The 22,499-nt window shown below is 38.3% G+C and overlaps 1 protein-coding gene across 1 annotated transcript in view; it reads left to right on the forward strand.

Annotated features, from left to right (window-relative positions):
* PKD1L2 (polycystin 1 like 2) overlaps positions 1 to 22,499 on the forward strand; it is a 1,522,374-nt gene that overhangs the window by 208,330 nt on the left and 1,291,545 nt on the right. Inside the window, exon 9 of the mRNA XM_044081586.1 lies at positions 10,760 to 11,164. Coding sequence (XP_043937521.1) covers positions 10,760 to 11,164 — 405 coding nt within the window. The remainder of the gene's footprint in view (positions 1 to 10,759; positions 11,165 to 22,499) is intronic.

Raw genomic sequence — 22,499 nt, forward strand, 5'->3', positions numbered from 1 at the left:
CAACAAAAGCAGCTATTATTGGTGAGAAATAAAGAACAAAAAGAAGATTATGGTCATAACCCACCTGTTATGTATTCAAAATGGATGACAAGAAATTCACTTCAAGAGCTTTACTATCAGAATTACTTTTGACATCTATTTCGAAAGCACAGAACTAATGGGTTATGATAAAAATAAACTTGATTATAATAGTAATGAAGCTTTGGCTGTCCCAGCATATCAGTTACAGTCAAAAGTGTAGGAATGCAATGTATTTCACAGCTTTTAAAGCTGTAACACATTTAGCTCTGCCAAACAGACACTGACCAGTAGTGAAGTGTACGTGTGATGGATTGACAATTTTAAAGACTGTTAGATGCTTCACTCTGTCACACTTCATTGTGTGCCTGTTTGTGAGTGTATGTGAAAGAGACAGAAATAATATTATGTGTTTATTTTTCATAACCATGGACTTGGACAATGGCTTGTCTTCACAAAGACCACTTTCTTATTTCTCACTTCCAGGAGACCAAGAAAGGAGAGCACAGACTGGGCAAGAGGTCTACAGCCCATTGGCTCTTATCTGGAAGTTGGGAGTTCTAGAGCAGCCTAGATTCTGGTCCATTGGAGGTCTCCATATCCTACTTAACTCCCTCCTAATGGGCAGCTTTTATATATATATTGGCTGCCTGGTTAGGGAGAGACATGTGTTTCCACTCATGCCTGTTTCCTTAGGTCAGCAGCACTTTGCACCCCATCAGCAGGATATGCCAGCCTTTCTTTTACCTTGAGTGATTATTCACCTACTGGTAGACATTACTCATATGGAGGGCTTAGCCTCTTCTATCCCCCAAAGAATGGTTGCATTGTGTAAGCCATTCACTCCCATCCTCACTTGCCTTGCTTCTCCAGTGACCATTCTAATTTTACAACATGGGGCAGTGCTTCCCCTCTTTGTGCCATGGACCTGGTCTTAAGTATATTACAGCTATTGAAGCTATTACAGCTGTCCAAACTATTCTGTTGTTGTGGCTGTTGTGGACACTCTAACATGAGACTAAAGTATAACATCTCTGAAAAGTGCAAATAAAATTTGTCATGCATGTCTCTGACATAAGAGAAGTACTGAACAAGCTCGTACTACATGAAGCTCACTGATTATGCTCCAAAACAGAGAAAAGGCAGCCTTGTTTTACCCACTGATCACATTAAAGAGGTCTAAAACAAAGTATGTTATGGACCTTTCAAAGCTGTTATCCACTAGTCTGGCACAGTGACCACCACAGAATAGAATCAAGAAGCTAAAACAGCTTTGTAAGCTGAAAAATACTTTGCTGTATCACAGTAAATGGCAGAATGAAGTGTTTAAAAAATTTTAAAGCTGTTATTCTACCAGAGACACACTTAGTTTGTGGCCACTGTCTATATAACAGCACTAAGTATTTCATAGCGTTTAAAGTCGTAAAACACTATGCAGTCCTATACTTTAACCATCTAACTTGTAGTACATTGACGCAGCTAAAGTTCTATGCATTACAAAGAATTATGATTATATTTCTTCAGTCATAACTAACTTGTTATTTGTTTATTGATTCATTGATTCATTTTTGTTAACTTTGTAGGTGGGTTGTCTACTGACCCTTTACAGCCACATCTTGACCTTACCGATATTTTCGTTAATGTTTTACAATTGAAAGGAATAGAAGGATCTCCAGACATTAAGCATTGTGGGGAATAAGTTATTAATTTTTTTATTAAAATTATTACTTGCTTATATGCTGGCAATTCCCACAAGTCTGCCTACTGAATTAAATGTCCTCATAGTTTTATCAGTATTTTTACAAGGGTTCCTATCACGTATTCGAACTTTTACAAGTTCAAACCTCATATGGTCGAGACCATAACTTCAAATTTGTAAAAGTTCGAGCATTTCAATGGAGATCTCCATAAGCAGAGGTTTCCACTTTGTTCAATGGGGTGCGATCTTGAAGTTGGTATATTTAAGTAATGGGGGTGTGGAGGGTGCAGGGGTGCTTACCCCCCTGCTTAAAACAGTATATTTTGTTTTCCGAAGTTTTGTAACTTGGAACACAGTGGTTTGAACATTACATGTTCGAAGTTATAAGACTTCGACTATGTGATATAGATCCTTTTTACAATGTTTGTTTTAACATCATAATGTTGTCTGTTTACCTTCCTTTGTAGTGCAGATTCCCTGTTCTAAGAATTTCATACACAGAGTATGAAGGTACTTAATGGTCTTTCATTTACAAATACTGACTACTTGTTCTTAGCAGTGTAACAGGGTATTTCTTACTATTACTGTCTTGGGACCAGAAGGGTTTAGCTTGATGTGGAAGCTTCATTTTGGAGGGTTTCTATATCACACTATTTCTTTCTGATTCAGAGATCATTCTAGAAACGGTCCTCACTGCATTAGTCCACTTAACCTTGTATTATTTTTCACACAAATAAATATATATATATATATATATATATATATATATATATATATATATATATATATATATATAAGTTAAAAAAAGACTGCATAAATTTATTGAAATGTTGAAATTACTCAGTTATTGTAGTTTTGATAAAGTTAACATTTTCAAAAGTCAGTAAAACTGTGAAATGCAATAACAAAGTTAGGACAAGCTATTCTTAACATGTGAAACACAAAAGTGCAGCTGATTACATTCTATCTTTTTTTCATTAGAGATATTATAGTTCACTGGCAAGAAATTAGAGTTAAAAATGTTGTCATACTGTTTAAAAACTAGATTTTGTAAATTGTAAAACATGATTATTCAGCAGTGCTGAAATGTGACAGACATTGCTAAGCCACTGCTTCAGTGACCTAGTATCCTACAATGTTTACTTGCCCTGGTCCCTTTCACCAAACACATCACACCGAATGACATTTGACGACCTTTATTAAACTTTCATAAACATAGCTTTGTCATCCAATATTTATTAATTACAACTGAAACATAATATAGCTGATTGAATTCCAACATCCACATCCATGTAAGGTTAATCAGGACAGAGTGACTTTGCTCATCCTGGCCCAGTAAGCAGCATCCAACTCCAACTCACTTACTTATGAAGCAGTGTCCCACTACTCACTTCATTACCATTTATTGAATTACACATCCCACTTACTTTACTTATAAAGCAGCATTCCATTAATTACTCACCTCATTTACCACTTATTGAATTAATATCCAACCAAATAACCAGCATCCTTATCCCTGCTTGCTTATTTATCAAATCACTTTCCTTTTCCAATTCATTGGAATGACCATCCAAAACCAGAGGGGGAACACCTGTCCCTCTTCTCCACCCACCAGCCTAACAAGGCTGTTCCCCATCTCTCCAAAAACTTTCAACAACCTAACCACCCTTAAATCATACAGCCAAACATTATTCGGTTTACCCCAGCCTCACTAACCAACATTGATCCACGTCATAACCTCCTAAAGCTCTATCACATAACAAAATAGCCATTTACCCAAACAACTGAAAACAACCACAGATCCCTTATCTATGCTAATGTAACAAACCATTAACTCATAACCCAGCATAACCACTACACATGAGCTAAATAATCCATAGCTCACAACCAATGGGCACCTCCCAAGGATTCAAAAGATATTACCAGCCAAATGGACAACTAAACCCTAAGGCTGTTGCCACTAAAACTACACAGAGGTGACTGCCTACCCTCAAGCCACCTTACATCCCCATTTTATCACCAAAATAAATGTAATAACCAATTGAAATCCTTTTAAAGTCAGCGCAATAACAATCCTGACATCACGCCAACTGTCCATTAAACAAAATGTTTTAAGTGGCCATCCTGACATTTAAGCCAGTAACCCTTAATGGCAAGCTTATATAATAATCGCCCAAAAGCCAGCCAACCATCCCTCCAACTATCCGATACAAATGCAACACCCGAAGTCATCCTCACCTTTGCTGATACTCAAAACATTTCCAGAATGACTATCTATAACCATAAGAAATGCACAGAAACTATAGCCCTTGAACTCAAATGTGAAGACCAATCCTCGCACAAAACCCATCTTACAATAATGAACGCCTGTCCCTCTACCCACTCAATCCAAACTGACCCACCATACCACTGAAAACCCAACCAAACTCACAGTAGCACAATACTATGCTCCTGATTAAGGAGCCGACTGCTAGAAACATCTAAGACCTGTATAATTTTAAACCCCCCCAAATCAGAATCTGCTAAAGCCCCCCTGGATAAAACCCTACCACGACACAAGGAAGCAGAACAACCAACTTCTGTAAAACTGCAAAGCATGCCTTGCTTAAACCCTCTCACCCATGTAACAAAGCACCCTGCTCCCAAAATATACCAAAACACCCTCATGTCTACAATGCTTCCAAAACTCCTACTTACAAATTCCCTCAAGCATAAATGAAATAGTTCTTGAGGTACTCCATCTAAACCTTAACTGAGTAGGAGCCATTACCAATACCTACCATGCCCTATGAACTATATCAGCTTCCTAGCATCAAAGCAAATCATGCTCGCTTTACACACACAGTAATCTGAATAGATAACTGTATACACATCCAAAAGCTCTACCCAAATCTAGGACGCCAAACTGCATACTTATCATATTATAATTATCGAAAACCACGTTCCCCGCTGATCCCAAAACCAACCCAACCTCAGCTGTTGTTAATTACACCCCACCAAGGTTCTACCTCAAAATTCCATTAATGCTAACTAAGCACCTGCTACACCAAGCCCCTAATTTACCCCAAGCATACCTGTTGCCACAGTAATCTCGGACCATAGTAACCCTTACTTTGTCTAAATGAGCATCTAGGATCATGTCATTACCTGCAACCTCCCAATCTTCCACTCTAACTATCCAGAATCCCCAACAGCAATATCAGCTGTCCAATCCACTTCCTTCAGGCCCACCAGCTGAAACAAACTTAAGTCCTTACCATCTCTGCCAAACATTTGTACCTCCATTATAGCAGCATCCATCACCTGGTAAGGCCACATCCTTCACACTATCAGCTGATATGACCTCTGCACCGAACCATCTGTGGCCGCATTGTGTAACCATCCAACTGTTGAAAGACCCCTCATGGCACCACCATCTACAAAGAAAATGAAATGTAAGTCATATGTAACAAAACAGTCTGACACAATATAGCCCCCTCATCTACCTGCCCAACTCTCAAACAGCTTCATTATACACAACTCACCCCAGTGAACTCCCTCCCCCAGACAGTCCAACTCTTAACCCCCAAAACACACTCAACCCCCTCCCTCTAATTTTGTCTGGCTTTCAGACACAAAGAATACGTTTTGTATGCAACTCTCCCTATCCACCTTTGCAAGTGAAAGATTTAACCACTAACCTAGCGATTGTGTAATCACCCTACAAATATTTAGTAGTTATAGAAAGCACCTGCCTGTCAACCATCATCCCCCCACTAACATCACCATGACTGTCAAAAACCACCCACTCTGAGCTGTCACGGCTCACTGATCAAAATAATCAGCCCTGCCAAATGTCAACCCGGGATCCTGTACACTATAGTTAGAGCAATGTACCACTACAATATTTGAGCTGAATTCATCTTCCCCTCCCAAGTAAACCCTAGAACAAGGAAACAGTTCATGAGTCACGTCTTCTGCTATGACCTGTCACAGTAGGCAACAGCTCCATGCTTGTAACCAATGCGGTGACAAAAGCTTTATGAAGAAAGAAAACTGCATGATGTATTGTTTACCACAGGGCACTGCATGTTGGGGATACCTAGGGCCCAACTAAAATACATAATCACTTCAAGAGGCCAAACCTATGTGTTCAGACTTAGAAATTACCAATAAAATATTTAAAACCTGCAACTAGCCTAGCATGATGTAAAATGTAGGAGTCAGGACTCTGAAAAGCAAAGCCAAAGAAAACACCAAACCTACCACACTGAACAATACCATATCTTCAGAGACCCCTTCTACCCCTAGGAAAACTGTAATGTACACCACTTACACAATATGTAAAACACCAGCCAAGATTAGCTGTACTGCAACCAGCTGCCACTTTTATTTATATATATATATATATATATATATATATATATATATATATATATATATATATATATATATATATATATCATCTCTCTCTGTCTCCCAACTTTCCTTGCGAGAAGAAACCCATACCCTGTGTTAGTCAAATTAAACAGTTTAACCTTATGCTAACCCTTTTTGGCTGATAAATAGAGACCCCTTGAATCATCGCCCCAAATAACTTAACAAGTCAGTGGAATGACAGGCTCATCCTAGTATGCTACTTAAACTCCGATATCTGTCATTGTTTCTGACTTTGCCCTCAATAGTTTGTCCGAACCTCAATTCCAAAATGAACATAAAGGGCTGAAAACCCTGGATATAGTTCAAAATCTAAAACATCTTTTTTTTTTTTTTTTTATATATACAATAATGACAGTATTTCACACATTAATTGCAATGTGTAGAGGTGGTGAAGGTAGATGAGTTTAAATACTTGGGATCAATAGTTCAGAGTAACGATGAGTGTGGAAGAGAGGTAAAGAAGAGAGTACAGGCAGGGTGGAGTGGGTGGAGAAGAGTGTCAGGAGTGATTTATGACAGACGAGTACCAGTAAGAGTGAAAGGGAAGGTCTACAAGAGGGTAGTGAGACCAGCTATATTATATGGGTTGGAGACAGTGGCATTGACAAAAAGGCAGGAGTCAGAGCTTGACATGGCAGAGTTAAAGATGTTAAGATTTGCACTGGGTGTGACGATGGTGGACAGGATTAGGAATAAGTATATTAGAGGGTCAGCCCAGGTTGGAAGGTTTGGAGACAAAGCCAGAGAGGCAACATTACGTTGGTTTGGACATGTGCTGAGGAAGGATGCTGAGTATATTGGGAAAAAGATGCTAAGGATGAAGCTACCAGGTAACAGGAAAAGAGGAAGGCCTAAGATAAGGTTTATGGATGTGGTGAGAGAGGACATGCAGGTGGTTGGTGTGACAGAGCAAGATGCAGAGGACAGGAAGAAATGGAAACAGATGATCCGCTGTGGCGACCCCTAATGGGAACAGCCAAAAGAAGATGATGATAATATTTAAAATGCTGGAAGGGCAATCATTCCCGCTGAACTAATGTATTCTTATGGTAGGACTCAAGACTAGTCCCTGTGCCGTAAAATGCTGCCAGCTGTCAACTGTAGTGCTTAAGCCAAGACTAATAGTGATCACCCTCTAAGATTCACCACTGTACACTACTGCAATGCATCCCCCACCCCTGTTAATAATCACAACAAGTGAGAGCTCTGTTCCCCTTAAAGCTGACATCCTTCATACAGACTACTTCCCCAAAGCATAATAATGGTGCCGCATACCTTCCTACCTCCTACATCAAGCAATCTGTACAAAGCCATCAGTAGTGGGGCACAGAGGCCCTGAAGGGTATAAAGTCTGAAAGTCAAATGACTGTCCCCTGACTAACACCATCCATACTTTGCCAGAAAAACACAATTTCATGAGAAATGGACCAAACCATGATAAAAATCTGGACATTCAGTGAAAATCTCTCGAACCTTCCTCTACACCACCATTGCTGTTGAAGCCGTATGTGCAGACCTTCCAGCTGCTTGCCTCACACCCCAGCTCATGAATCAAACACTTCACCTCCCCTCCTAGCCCAAAAACAGTCACTTAGCCTTAACTAAATCGAAGCACTCTGCACAATACTCTGTAGCTGACCGGCATGAACAAAAGACTCATGAGCAACCACACTGGCAGCATAACATCCCTGCTGTTACATGAAGATCTACTTTTTTTTTTCCTACTTCAATGCCCCCCCCCCCCCCAAGCTATATTTACTAACCATATCTATCTGGCAGCAAGGAAAACAAATAACCCAACAAATGGGCTACTCGGCCCAAACGCAAAACTAAACCTGCAGTTATAAGTGCTAAATGCGTCAAACAGGATGCCCTATGTAATACTGAACCGGCCTGGTCCCATAGTTCTCAACTTCATAGCACAAGAAATCTGGATAACGCCTCAATAATGAAGAGACAACTCCACAAAACTAGGATGGCTTTTAAATATTGCTCTTATAACTTAAAAGTTACTAGTATGTTGCATGAGGAAAAGTTTTCACTTTCTTTTTTTTTTAATAAAGCACTCCCACTCCATTGGCACTATGTCCAGAGCAGTCGGAAGTCAGTTACAACATCCCTAGCCGATGTCAACCTCTTTAAGCAAGAAACCATATAAAGCCATCAGCTGTGGGGGTACAAAGGCCCCTAAAATGGGGACACCAGTATGCTGTTATAAACTTAGAAACTTGATAGAATAACAGATGTTGCATTAGCCTGAATTTCCAGAAGGGTGTAAATCTGAAACTTAAATGACCATCATTATTTCCAGACTGTAACCTTCATTGATTTGTCAGAACCACAAATGTATGAGAAACGTACCAAAATATGAGAGAAATCTGGACATTCAAAGGAACAAATAATCCACCCTTTTACTCGAAACATCCCCGATCCTCCTACCTCAATCCCCACCCAGCTATGCATCTCACAACCCTCGACTAATCAGGAACAAATCTCCACAAACTTGAGCACCACATACAATCAGGACAGACAGGGATGCCAAAACAGTTGTACAAGTACCGTACCGCAATATGAGACAACTTGAAACCCGACACAACAAGGAAATGTGCAACAATCCACCAAAGCACAACAGTATAAAATGTACCACAGCATTCCCTGTCATTATGTAGTAATGGTAATTCACCACATTCTCCCTCACAGTTTCAGTTTATAAGGCATAGCATCACCATCTGCAAAGACCCCCCCCTAATTGACAGAAACAGAACTAACCTTATTGAACTCACAGTAGTTACGCTTAAACTCCAGGATTAGCAGCCCTTTGCTGAATGATACTAAGGCTGAAACTCTAAATTGCGACTGGACCAAAATATCCCCCAAATCTGACAGTTCTGTGCAATTCTGTACCATTGAGAGGTAACTAGACAGCAGACACACATACGCAAAGAGCAACACTGCTCTGGTAACCTGCAAAAACACCACAACCCATCATCTGCAAGTCCGGTGAGCACAGCCCCGCCACTAGAAGACACGAGACACCATCCGGACACCAGCAATGTCCCCCCAAGCCAAAATTCTCCCCCCAAACTTACTCCATGGAGACAGCACAACAGAGCACTCCCTACTATGGAAGGGAAAAAAAAAAATGAGCCAGACCAACAGTCGCACGACTCCACCCCTACACTATCCACTCATACCGAGACAATGTTCACATACTTCTAGGTATCTTGACAACACAATAACACAGACAGAACTCCTTAATTGCCTATAAAAGCTGACCCGAAAATGACGCTTCCCGTATGTAATAAAATATTACAAATAAAGCCTCGCCCTCAGACTTTCAGACTGAAACGACCACCCCACAGTCCCTAACTATAAATTCTTCAAACTGGGCCACCAGAGCAATGGTCAATCTAACAATCCCAGGCAATGACACTATGTTAAACAACCACAAATACTAGCCCATCTCCAACCCATGGCTAACATTACCTACCTCTGCCCTGCCACAAGGCCTACCTGACCATAGCAGCAGTACCTAAGGTTGTCTTGGACATAAACTTGCACTGTAGCAAGCTCATGCCAAAACGTGCTTCCTTACCCAGTTACACTTGCATAAACCTCTTAAGCCCGTCCCTACCCATACCTCATTTCCTCACAGTCATCCATCCCCTCCCATTTAACCCTTTCCTCCCCCTTACCCTGTTTACTCCTACCAATATATTTATCTAACCCCACTCTGAAGATGTCCCTGGACAAACTGGTTTGTTACCAAACCTTATTTGTCACAGCATGATTCTCTACTGTGTCTAGAAGTCTGATCTTGTCAATAGAGTTATTCAATGCTCTGATTAGCTGATAGTTTTGAGTATGTTTTCTGACAGGCATATTTAGAAATGTGGGAATTAAAATGCACTAGAAGTAAAAATTCATATGCATGGACTTTTTGTAATGTAGACAAAGCTGTAAGTGAAAGGCTTGTTTTGTGTTTCGCAGTGGAATTGAAAACTGTAGTTGAAACCAAAAATTATATTTTTGTCAATAACACTTTTCACATTGGAGGGGCAGTCACATGGTTGCATGATTGCTCAAGTTGAGAAACATAATAACTACAAATCAGCAATAGACTCAAATGTATTACGCTTTTAATGAAAAAAACTGCCTTTTTGTGTTGCACATCAGAATATGCATCTACTGGTATATTTGCTGTTAAATGAAGAGATCTTCAAGTTCAGCTAATTATAGTGGTCCAATGATTCTGAGTCACCCACAATACATTTGACAACAATACATTTCTTAAGTTTTTGCTGTGAATTTCTATTCTGATAGTTAACAATTAAATTGTTTGATTGGCGTTTTTATTCAAGTGTAGCAATATCTTTTAAAAGCAGTCTTGAAATGGCACAGTTACAACATTTGATATATACATGCTATGCACAAGTATAATTTAAAGCCATTCCTCACAAATTTGACTTTTTTAAAATTAAATTTTTAGTTGCTAACTTAGTAAGTCCTTCAAAAGTCATATATTTTTTTAAGAATCCTGGTATTATGATGAATTAAGTGCCTCTTTTATTTTTAAACAGTAGTTCATTCCCACTTGTTTGCTAAACTGTTGATTTTTTTTAGGTACAAATATAACATACACTGTGATTGCTGGAAACATCACATTGGCTAAAGCTACATCAGGCACAGGAACCAGCCCTTGTAATATAACAATAGATCATGCATCCCAGAAACTTATTGGGCCAGGAATTCACCAGCTGGATATTACTGCAGATAACAATGTGACAGCATCGGAGATTCTTCAGAAAATGATAATTAATTTACTTGAACCAGTGTCTGACTTTCATGTCGGATTAAAAGCAATCATTTTGGAGAAGGGTGAGACCCTTCAGATGAATGTCTCAGTAGCCCATGGTGCTCCATTGACATTGATATTTGAATTTATTGGAATAAATGACACTATTTCTGAAACAAGGAAGTATCTTGGTAGTGAACCTACAGTATACTATATTCCTGTCAAGCTGGAAGGTAATACCCTGATTAGTTTTTATTTGTTTTATATTCTGATCACAATGACGCTGCATCATTGTAATGTTTTGGTTTTTCAGTATATAGTTTTAGAAGTAGCAAGAGCTGAGGCTGTGGAACTATATTATATTTAGAATAAAAAAAAAAACACATTTGCCAAAAAATGAATATTTGCTGAACAATGGGCATGCTAAAGTAAGCAGTAGCATTAATGAGAGTAGATAGATAATGATGAAAGGCATGCAGCTTCTTTCAAGTCAATAAACTGCATATGAATATAATCAAAGTTCTCAGAAATCTGACCATTTGATTCAGGATCACATAGGACACATGTAAACTAAGCAGTAGGACTCTCACATAGCACTTGCTACATAGTACTCCATGAATGTATCGTCATTTTGTCCTGGAAGTGCAGCAGAGGACTCTGGACTGCATCCGTTTCCCACCCATTAATATATCTCCAGCCACTCAGGTTCACAGATGAATAGATACCTACTAGGCTATTGATTTGTGAGGATATTAGGAAGTCTAGCCTTACAAATCCATTTTGCATACAAATAGCCCAGAGGACGGCAGAACAAGGACATTTACTGGTCTCGTCTATCTATGAGGGAAATGGGTGCTAAACTAGGGATGAATTTTTGGTTGCCCCTCCATTCATTCAAACTACATTTGAATATAGTAAAAGAAGTACTTTGCTTTATGTGGAGTGGAAGATGGTTCCATAGAGGAGGTATTCTTTGTGATACATACCTGTCCTTCCAACATATTTTATTTATGTTGAAAAAGAGCTTGAGATCCCTTGTTCGGGTGTTCATATTACCAGTCTACTTGTGAATGGGTGAAAAGGTTTGACAAGGCTCTATATGAAAGACAGAGGTCACCTCTTAGTAGCCTGTATGATACTGAGAAAAAGAACAAAGGTTTGAGATGGTCTTGATTTTTTAGGTAGAAGCCATTGAGGACACTCCAGTTGTGACAAGTGTTTGGATAGTTACATACCAAATGGGGCATCATATTCACTGATTGGTCGGATGGGAGCCAAATATAGTGGAATGATTACATCCCTGAACTTGGATGCCATACCTTTAGATATAAGCAGTGCAATGAAATATGACTGCCTTACAATAGTGGATACATGATCATTCAAGTTCAATTTGTTGTTGACATATTCCCAGATCCCTGACTATAGGATAAACTTACAGGAGAATGTAGTCAATGGGATAGTTACAAAGGAGTCATGCTTGCTGAAGGATATGATCATACATTTCTTGGCATTTAGCTTTAGTCCATGATTTTTGTTTGTATGGGTCCTCTTGGAAGATTTTGGTGCCCTCTGGGGAGTTTATGATAGAATCCAGTTTGCAACTGTCTGCAAACCAGGTTAGCCACAAACCCCTAACATGTGCTTTTATCTCCAAGAAGGAAATACCAAAGAGAAGTGTCTGAAGGACTGAACCCTGAGGCATACCACTGGTGACAGATCTTTTGAGGAGGTAGATCCACCCATCCTAATTTCCTGGAGTCTTCTTGAGACAATTTATTATCCAATGAGTTACATAGCGACTTACATTTAGTTTGAAGACTTTATCTACAATTCCCGAGTGTGTCCTTGGTGTCCCTCAGGGCTCCATATTAGGTCCGCTGCTATTTTCCATTTATATTAATGATCTTCAGTTAGCAATTCCACATACTACATGCACTCAATATGTGGATGACTCTACTATCATCTGCTCAGCTACTTCTCAAACTGAATTACAAACCCTTACCCAAATAGCATTTAATACTGTTGAACAATGGTTCACACACCGTTGTCTCCTCCTAAACCCCCCAAAAAAAATAAAATGCTACTCTTCTCACCAACCCGTAAGTCCACACCCACACATTTCACACACATCTAGCAATGATACTCTTATTTCTCCCGACCCAACTACTAAACTCCTAGGAATAACAATTGACAATAACCTCAACCTTGACATGCATATTAACAATACTATAAAAACGGTCAACAACAAACTTGGATCCCTCTGTAGAATCAAACCCTTTCTTACACCAGTAGCTAGGGCTGCTATAACTAGAACTCACCCAATCTCTACTCTACTCTATGCCTCACCCATTTATACAAATCTTTCTAAAAACAACCTCAACAAACTAGCAGTATCCTATAACAATATTGCCAGATTTGCTACTGCCTCTCCTTTCAGAACTCATCACTGCCTTAATCTAAAACAACTTGGCTGGCTAGAGTTTCTACACCATCTACAATTTCTCCAGCTTACTATAGCCCACAAGACCCTCTATCAACCCTCAAATACTCCAATACTCTCAAGTCTCTTCACCCCCTACAATAATCCTATAAACTTATGCTCATCTAACAAACTTCTTTTTAACACTTGCAGATCCAACAACTCAGCAGGTGATAACCTGTTCTCTAATACTGTTGGAAAGCTATGGAATTTACTACCTACTGATCTCACTTCTCTGTCTTCTCTTACACTATTTAAAAAGAAACTCAAATTATATCTCAATACACACTGGTTATGGTCCTGTACTAATCCAGACTAACTTTCCTATGTCTCATTAATAACAACCATTCATCTTTATGCATGTATACCTCCTTACAGTCCTTGTGGAGCACAGTTGTAGTATTGAAGTTAGCATTGTTATAAGAATGTTAATCTATTGCTAGTATTGAAGTTAGTATTGTTATAAGAATGTTTATCTATTGCTATTACAAAAAAAAAAAGTTTTTCTTTTTTGTTTTATTTCCTAACTGCTACTACTTTTTATATTTCAGTTTGTATGTATCTTTACTGTACTTCTTTTTATATTGTATTTTTGCATATGTCTTGGAACTTTTCTCCCTGGGCCTCTACTGAAAATGGACATATATCCAGTTAGACTAGCCCGGTCAACAAATGTAAAATAAAATAAATAAAAATAAATGTGTGGGAGGAAGTTGAATGCCTTTATGATATCTAGATATGTGTTGTACACTGATGTTTGCCTTCATCTATTGCTTCAGTAACCTTCTTGAAGACATCACCCTGGTTCAATAGACAGGAAATGCCTTTGACAAATCCAAAATGGCTTGACTGGAGCATTTTTGGATACCTATGTCCTCATTTGTTAATTCCATAACGAGTCTTTCTGTAGACTTACAGATGAGACTGGTCAGGTTTATAGGTTTATAATATCCCATGTCTATTAATGCCCCACTTTTGTGCAAGGGGTTTATGTTCAGTCATCAAATGGAAAAAATCACTGAACAGCATTACATCAAAAATGCTGATCAGCGAAGCTCCTCAAGTGGGGGGCTGCACCCCCCACCCCTGCTAAGTATATATACCAACACCGAGATTGCACTACAGCAGGGAAAGGGCACATTTCCTGATCCCTACTGTAATGTGATCTTACTTGAATGGCTCTATGAACAGCATGTTCAATGAAACATGCCATTCAATGCTTTTTCCGATCAAAGGGCTGAACATAGACTCTTTTGCAAGGGGGTGACTTTTGCTGTCCTCTGTTTATCTGGTATGAAGCCTGTTTGGAGGCTGATACTGCATAACGTTTGTAGGAATCTCACATGTCATGTTTCAGACTGACAAGTAAGCAACCTGGTATGTTATCTAGCCCCATAGAAGTAGTGCTATTTGCTTAGATAGCACTTGATGACTTGTTCTTGGGAAATTTGAGGGGTGGTATAGAAGCAGATACGTAATCCAGGAATATAGTAGGGGAGAGGTGGGGTGAAGTTTAAACTAAATTTATCTGCGAATAGATTGGATATGTCCTTTGTGTCTGAGTATACAAAATGCTCCTATTAGCTCTGTGCAGTGCTGGGCATTGTTTCTGAGATTTGTTAACATAGTTAAATAAAGCTTTGTGCTTTCTCTTTACCTGGGTGACTATTTTTCTCTCTTATCTGGCTTTGATTGATTTAATCAGGGTCTGGAGTTCCTTGCTAAGTACAGTAAGTGTTTTATTGGTATCTTGATTGTAACATTTATTTTTGTGTGTAATGAGTCTTGTTCCTTTTATTATACAGCCGGTTTATGTCAGGATTCTACCACATGGGCTTATTTTTAAATTTGTCTTTGTATTTACTTGTGATGGTGACCCATGTATTTATGCAGCTGTTTTGATATGCATAGAAACTGGTGGCAAAGGAAGCTGAATAAGTAGTGGGATCATCAAGATAGGACTTTTTTTTTAATTTAGCTATGTCATCATTCAGTTTTAATAGATTAGATAGACTTGGTATAGTCTGTTAATACGGAGGTAATGGGAGATGCTTCTGACTTCAGTCTTTAGGTGACTGATTTTGTGGTCTGATTTGATCATGGAGGAAGTTACAGCTGGTGGGAAGCAAAGCTGCCCCATATTGGTAATGGCCTAGTCCAGGATTTTATCACCTCTGGTTGGGGTGCAGACTTTCTGGTCCAGAGTGTTTGCATTAATGAAGTCCAGAAATTTCTGGGTATACATGTTTGCTGATGTATAAATCTCCCAGTTGATGGATGAGTAGTTGAAGTCTACAAGGAGAATGGTGTTTGGCTTAATGCAAAGGGATTCCATAATGCTTAGGTAGGAGGAATAGGCTGAGGTGGACATAGAGGTGGTCCTCTAGTTAGTTATGATATGATAAATGATTTTTTTAATAGTAAGTTGGGTGTGGATGAGTGCCCAGTCATTATTTTGTATAATGAATCTGGAGGTGAAACCTTTTTTAAGAATATGGAGCTGCTACCATCTTTAGTGCCTTAATTTAATGTGCTGGGCCTGAAATTGTGGTAGGTATTGAGACCCTGCACTAATGAAATGGTCTCACTGGTCATGAACCAGGTCTTTGTGACTATACATATATCAATGTTTTCCAGGGTAAGGAGTCCACTTCCAGGTCCTGGACTGCCTGGATGTCACCTTCATAAATCTAAGTTGCTTCTTCTTTTTTGTTAAGTGTACCAGAAAAATAATTGTAGAGATACTAACTCCAGTAGTGTTATTCAGCTTAGATGTACAACCGTCTCAATGCACTTAACTTTAATCACTTCAATTTATTCATTTAAAAGGAAAGCAAGACATTTAGATTTTGTAGTAAGACTTTTATTATTATCCCACATATGGAAGGCAGTATAAAAAAGGCACTGCAAACATTTTTGCATTAGTTCTTCCCTAATATATCTGCCTCTTATATACTCCATTTAACCATATCTGCTGCTTTGCCTCTGAGAACAAATATAAGGTAGATACTATGAAACTACATACCAGAGTACATGTAATATCTAATCATTCTCAATTGTAACTCCTCTTTCACTGCACATTCTCCCACCAACAGACTCTCACCCCGCCACATACGCAGACACAGATACACACGCACACACACACACACACACACACACACACACACACACACACACACACACACACACACACACACACATACATACATATATATATATATATATATATATATATATATATATATATATATATATATATATATATATACATATATGTTATAATTCTAACTCTGAGGTCAAGGCCAACTTCAGGAAAGACTGATCACTTAACACATAAGAAGTTCACTCTTCCTCACAGATATTACAATCGTTAATGCAACTGTGAAATAAATCTGAAGCCACACACATTTCTATAAAAGATAGCACACAAAGAAACATCTGATCTGCTTGAGTTAAGGAGGCATAGGGTATTTTAATTAATTAAAAAAGTTCTGTAAAACACTTGCTACTCTTGCTGAGATGGGGACAATTACCTGATATTTTTCTTTTTTATTATTATTAAAACAACCTTCAAGTGTATGGTGAGATACCTTTTATTGTTGAAAAAATAAATTATAGTTGATAGCATGCCTTTCACTGGTGAAATGAATTAACTAATCTTGCAAGCTGTATTTCAACTAAATAACGAAGAGAACAGCTAGGAGCAAGACGGTATTTGCTCTGTTGCAGAAAGATTGTGCAACTTACCTTGACAAGAATCACAGGTATGAACTTCCTAAAAAGCATACAGCAATTAAACCAGTTGTACAGTATTTAGCCGGAAAGTAGAAGGGCGACTGCTCACTGTAGTGTACACATGCACCGGATCTTACACCTTAACAAGCAAGCTTGGATGCAAAATAGCTGAATACATTTGACCACATTAGAAGTGCATACCTCATTATTCCAAAGGATATGTTCCTTGTTACTGGTGGGTTAATAATACTGTCTGGAAAATTTAAACCATATCTACTATCTTTTCATGAAAATTTTCCTTTTACCACATGCTTTTGCATATTTTTATATGGGTTCAGTTTGGAAGATTGAGCACACAGATGATCAAATGTTGTTAGCTATGTCCCAATCTATTGAACTTTCAGGTGGTCAGAAATACTTGTTGTCACATTGAAAGATGCTGGTAAGCATTTTTGCAGTTAGGAAATACTGGCTTTTGACTGGCTTGTTTTTAGTTTGTATGAGACTGCAGTACAGTAGGGATAGGGAATATATAAGTTCCCCACTGTTGTGTGATCCTGAAAGTGTAATATATATTTACCAGCACATATGGGAGTCGAGCCTCCCTTGTGAGGGGTGCAGGAAGGTGTAATTTCCTACAAAAATATATATTTTTAAGTTTTCTGTGTGTGTGTGTGTGTGTGTGTGTGTGTGTGTGTGTGTGTGTGTGTGTGTGTGTGTGTGTGTGAGTGTGTGCATACAGTTACAGTGTGTGAATGTATTTTAGTTGCATCTGTTGTGTATTGGACAAGTGAGTTGCATGCATGGTGTGTGTATGTGATTATTTTGTTTCAATTGCTTGACTTGCAGTCATTGCTGTTTTAGATCAAGCAATATAGACTTACAGATCTTTACACAAATGCACACACACAAATATACATACATTATACCTATACCTATAGCTATATATATATATATATATATATATATATATATATATATATATATAAGGGTCTAGGACACATGCTCGACTAGCATATGTCCGAATCACAAAACATCGAACACACATACACGAAAGCGCTTAACATCAAAAAGCACTTCAGTGTATGTGTAGTTCAAAAAAAAAAAAATCAACATTTCACCCCCCACCCCCCTACTTTAATATTCTCACTCCGAGATCACACTACAGTGAGGAAAAGGGAATTTCCCTTACCCGTACTGTAGTCCAATCTATGAAACAGGCACAAATACACAGAAGCACTTTTCAATGTTAAGCGCTTTCATGTATGTGTGTTCGATGTTTTGTGAATCGGACATATACTAGTCGAGCATGTGTCTGGATCCCATATATATATATATATATATATATATATATATATATATATATATATATATATATATGTATGTATATATCTATGGGTCCACTATGTAATCTCGAAATACTAAAATCCCGAAATTCAGTATTTCAAAAATACATAGCCGAAAACCCAAGCACAACTCACAATTTCGAAAACACACAACTGCGAAATTCAAAATGCCGAAATTACACTACACGTACAGTACATACATAAACATAACCCCCCCCCCCCACAATCAAATAAATGCATCTACACTCTAGATAAGAAGGGGGGCAAGCCTTCCTGCAACCCCCCCATGTGGGAGGCTGTGCCTCCCGCCCCCCTAAATATGTATTCTAACTCTGAGATCGCACAAACAGAAACACAAACGAAACTCAGACACACATCTTACAGTCCCTCACACACACACATCACAGTCACAACACACACTTACACACACTAAAGCCCCTAACCAACACATTTACACACACAATCTTACCTACATTCAACCGATACATCCACACACCTCACCAGGGAAGTGGAAATTCAACATCTCCGTGCTTCGGGATTTTGAATTTCATGCTTCTGCTGGTTTCTGAACTTTGCGTTTTTGGCTATGTAATTTGGAAATACTGAATTTCGAGATTTCAGTATTTTGAAATGACATAGTGGACCCATAGATATATATATATATATATATATATATATATATATATATATATATTATATTCCATTGGAATTCAGTATGTGTCAACATAGGACAAGATGCTTGACAATCCAGCTTGCTTCACTAACGATGGCCTGCTCTTTTAATTTCAAGGCTTCTGCATCCTGAGCAACACCTTTTCTATCCCTATAGTGCCTTTTTAGGCAGGGTCCTGATGATGGACATTTCAATATAACTAACATATCAGTCCTAAAACCAGATCACAATAGGGTGGCTTTCCTTAGTGTCAGAAGTATAAACAATAAATTGCCTGACTTTGAGGTCCTCCTACATTTGAAAAAGATCAATGTTTGCATGTTTACTGAAACTTTGTTTAAATGTAAAGCAGGCACTCTCTCCAAATCAGGGTTTTGTGGTTCTCATACCTTCAGACCCAATGACAATTGGGGTGGAGTGTCCATATTTACCAAGGAACTCACAAATTGAAGTTATGAAATTACGGGTCCCTATTAATTACACAAACTTTTTAAAGTTCGAATGTCATATGGTCGACCCCATATGATCAAACTTTAAAAACTTCAAAGGTGAAAAGCAATGGCTCCATACAGCACAGAATGGGAAAATTTCCCTTTTCCTGCACTGAAGTGTGATCTCAGAGTTGTGGGGGGTGTAGGGGCACTTGCCCCCTGCTCAGAGCATTGAGGTAAGTTTTTTTTTTTTAATTTTTTATTATATTTTCAGTGTTTCAAACTTCGCTCACACATTGTCGAACATATGAGGTTCCAAGTTTTGAAACTTTGAATATATAATATAGACCCGAAATTACAGATTACTCTAGATCATACCTCTTAACCTTACCTCTTAACCTCTTAGTACAAGAAATCTGGACAAAGCCCAAAATAATTAGGGGGTAGGCCCAAAAATAGAGAAGGGTTTTAAGTATTGCTCGTATAAACTTAAAATTTTGCCAGAATAACAGGATTTGTGGTAGCATACATTTTTGAAGGATATGAAGTTTGAATCTTAGATTTCTAGTGACTGAAGTTCTCAGTGATTTGCCAGAAAAAAAAATGTGTGGCAAAAATCTGAACATTTGGACATAAATCTAGATAAGATTAATCATCAACTAATAGCTTACTACAGAATACGTTTTTTGTACCCTGGTGGCCATGTAAGATACCTCATTGTTCTAAGTAATCTCTTTATTAGGAAAAACTCCCTTATCTTGGGAGACTTTAAAAACTCTTTAAAACAACTGGGACACCTATACCTCTAAAGTAGGATAGGCCCAAGAATCCCTAGACTTAATAAAAATTCTCTTGAGCAGTAGTTAAATAAACCTAATAGAGGATACAGCATTCTTGACTTCTTACAAATATAACTGCCTGTCATGCTACTCCTGTGGTATCTCTTCCCCAGTGATGTCTAAACACAAACGTGTGCCCTTCTCCTTTAAAATGCAAAAAGCTGCTACAAAAAAAACTCAGAATTTTAGTACTACAGACATGCCACCCACAACCTATGCTTTGATGAAATATCAAAATTCACTTATGATTGTGCTTTTCTTGACCTTAATAAAGCAACAAGATTCATTAAGGAACTTGTCACCCTTTTAGAAAAATGCATAGAGCTAGCAGTCCTTACCAGAACCAGTTATTGTGGGAAACAGAAAAACAAACCACTCTGGTGGTAAACTATACAGTAAAGGAAACTCCACCAATTATGTAGAAGAGTCAAAACCTGTCTTCTCGAATATAATCTCAAAAGTTTCACAAAAACGATGAGCAGCATCAAGTCCACAAAAGGAGGCCATGAACTGTGACTGGCCACTGAAGCCTTAGTTTGCTGTGATAGAAAACTAAACAGTAATACCGAACACTGCTCTGAACTAATTTATAATGACACATCTTATTCTAAGCTAATAGACATTTTCAGTATCCTTGCAAAAAATGTAGTGCCAACTTTACCCTATTCTATTCAAAACCCCAAAAATATCAGCATCCCTTACTCCCATAACCATCTCTAAAAGTCATTTATGAAATTGCTAACCAAGACCAAAAATGCTTCCTCCACAGGACTTGACAATATACCTGGTTGCTTAATTAACAGTGTTAAATGGTTTACTATTAAAATTGTGCAACTCAGTGTTGTGAGTAATGACTTACTTGAACGGAAATGCTGAAATTGTGCACATCGTTCACTGGCATCTCCGAACAAGGTAATGTCAATATGTTGACTTCCACATTATCAGTACTACCTGGATGTCTGGAGATGCACTACCAACATTTTGCAGGGGACAAGTCCCCCTGCATCCCCCATACTCCTTGCTAATTATATATTCTAACTCCAAGATCACACTGCGTTGAGGAAAAGAGTACTTTTCTTGCTCCCCACTGTAGTGCAATACAGTTGAAACAGCGACGTGTATAACTGCGAACACAAGCTACATGTCGATATTTTGGAGGTGACAGGATTTCTACTCACAATTTTGAACTTTTACACCTTTACCCTCTACCTTATGAATGATGGCAAGGTGACTTTCAAACATCTGATAGTAATCTGTGTTAAACATACCCTTGCAGACATACTACTAAAACTGTATAACCTATTAAGCTACTGGTTTTGTTCCTGATGAGTGGCACATTGCAATTATGATCTTCACCCTCATAAGAATGGTATTACAACCTACATGGCGAATAACAGAACAAACAACCTTGCAATTCTCATCTGCAAAGCCATGGAATATATTCTGACTCACATCATAAACTGAAATAATCTTATTAGACTTGACCCCTCCCCCCAAAATTGTTTGGCATTGTGAATGATAAATCCTTTCTATTTAATCTGGTTAATGACTTTAAAAGGATTACTGATTCTGTAGATGGTAGTCATACAGTGCACATAGCATATCTTTACTTGGCCAAGGCCTTTGACACCATTCCTCATACTGACATCATACAAAAGTTAAATGTTTAAAGATCAATCCATATAGGGTAAGATGGATGGTAAACTGAATGAAAGACTGAAGCTACACATTGCAAGTTATAGGTGCCTCATCAGAAAGTATGCAAATGACCAGTGTTGTCTCTCTTGGCTCTGCTGGAACGTCTCCCTTTTTGGTATTTACTTAATAGATCTCCAAGCAAATAGCCAAGACCTTTGACTAACTAAGTTTGCAGATGACTGAAAAGTGGGTATTGTTAAGTCATTCTGTCATACCCAGTCCCACTGAAATGAGTTCTCCCTAGTAAAGTTTTTGTGTACTAAAATGGTCTCAACTAAATGTTAAAAAGTACAGCAATATCACTTTGCATAGACAGCCTCTTCCTCATTAAATTGTATAGGCTCTACAAATAAAAAGCAGTCAGGGG

The sequence above is a fragment of the Protopterus annectens genome, chromosome 8.part1, assembly GCF_019279795.1.
Source record: "Protopterus annectens isolate FY-2018-M chromosome 8.part1, PAN1.0, whole genome shotgun sequence".
NCBI classification, from domain to species: Eukaryota; Metazoa; Chordata; order Ceratodontiformes; family Protopteridae; genus Protopterus; species Protopterus annectens.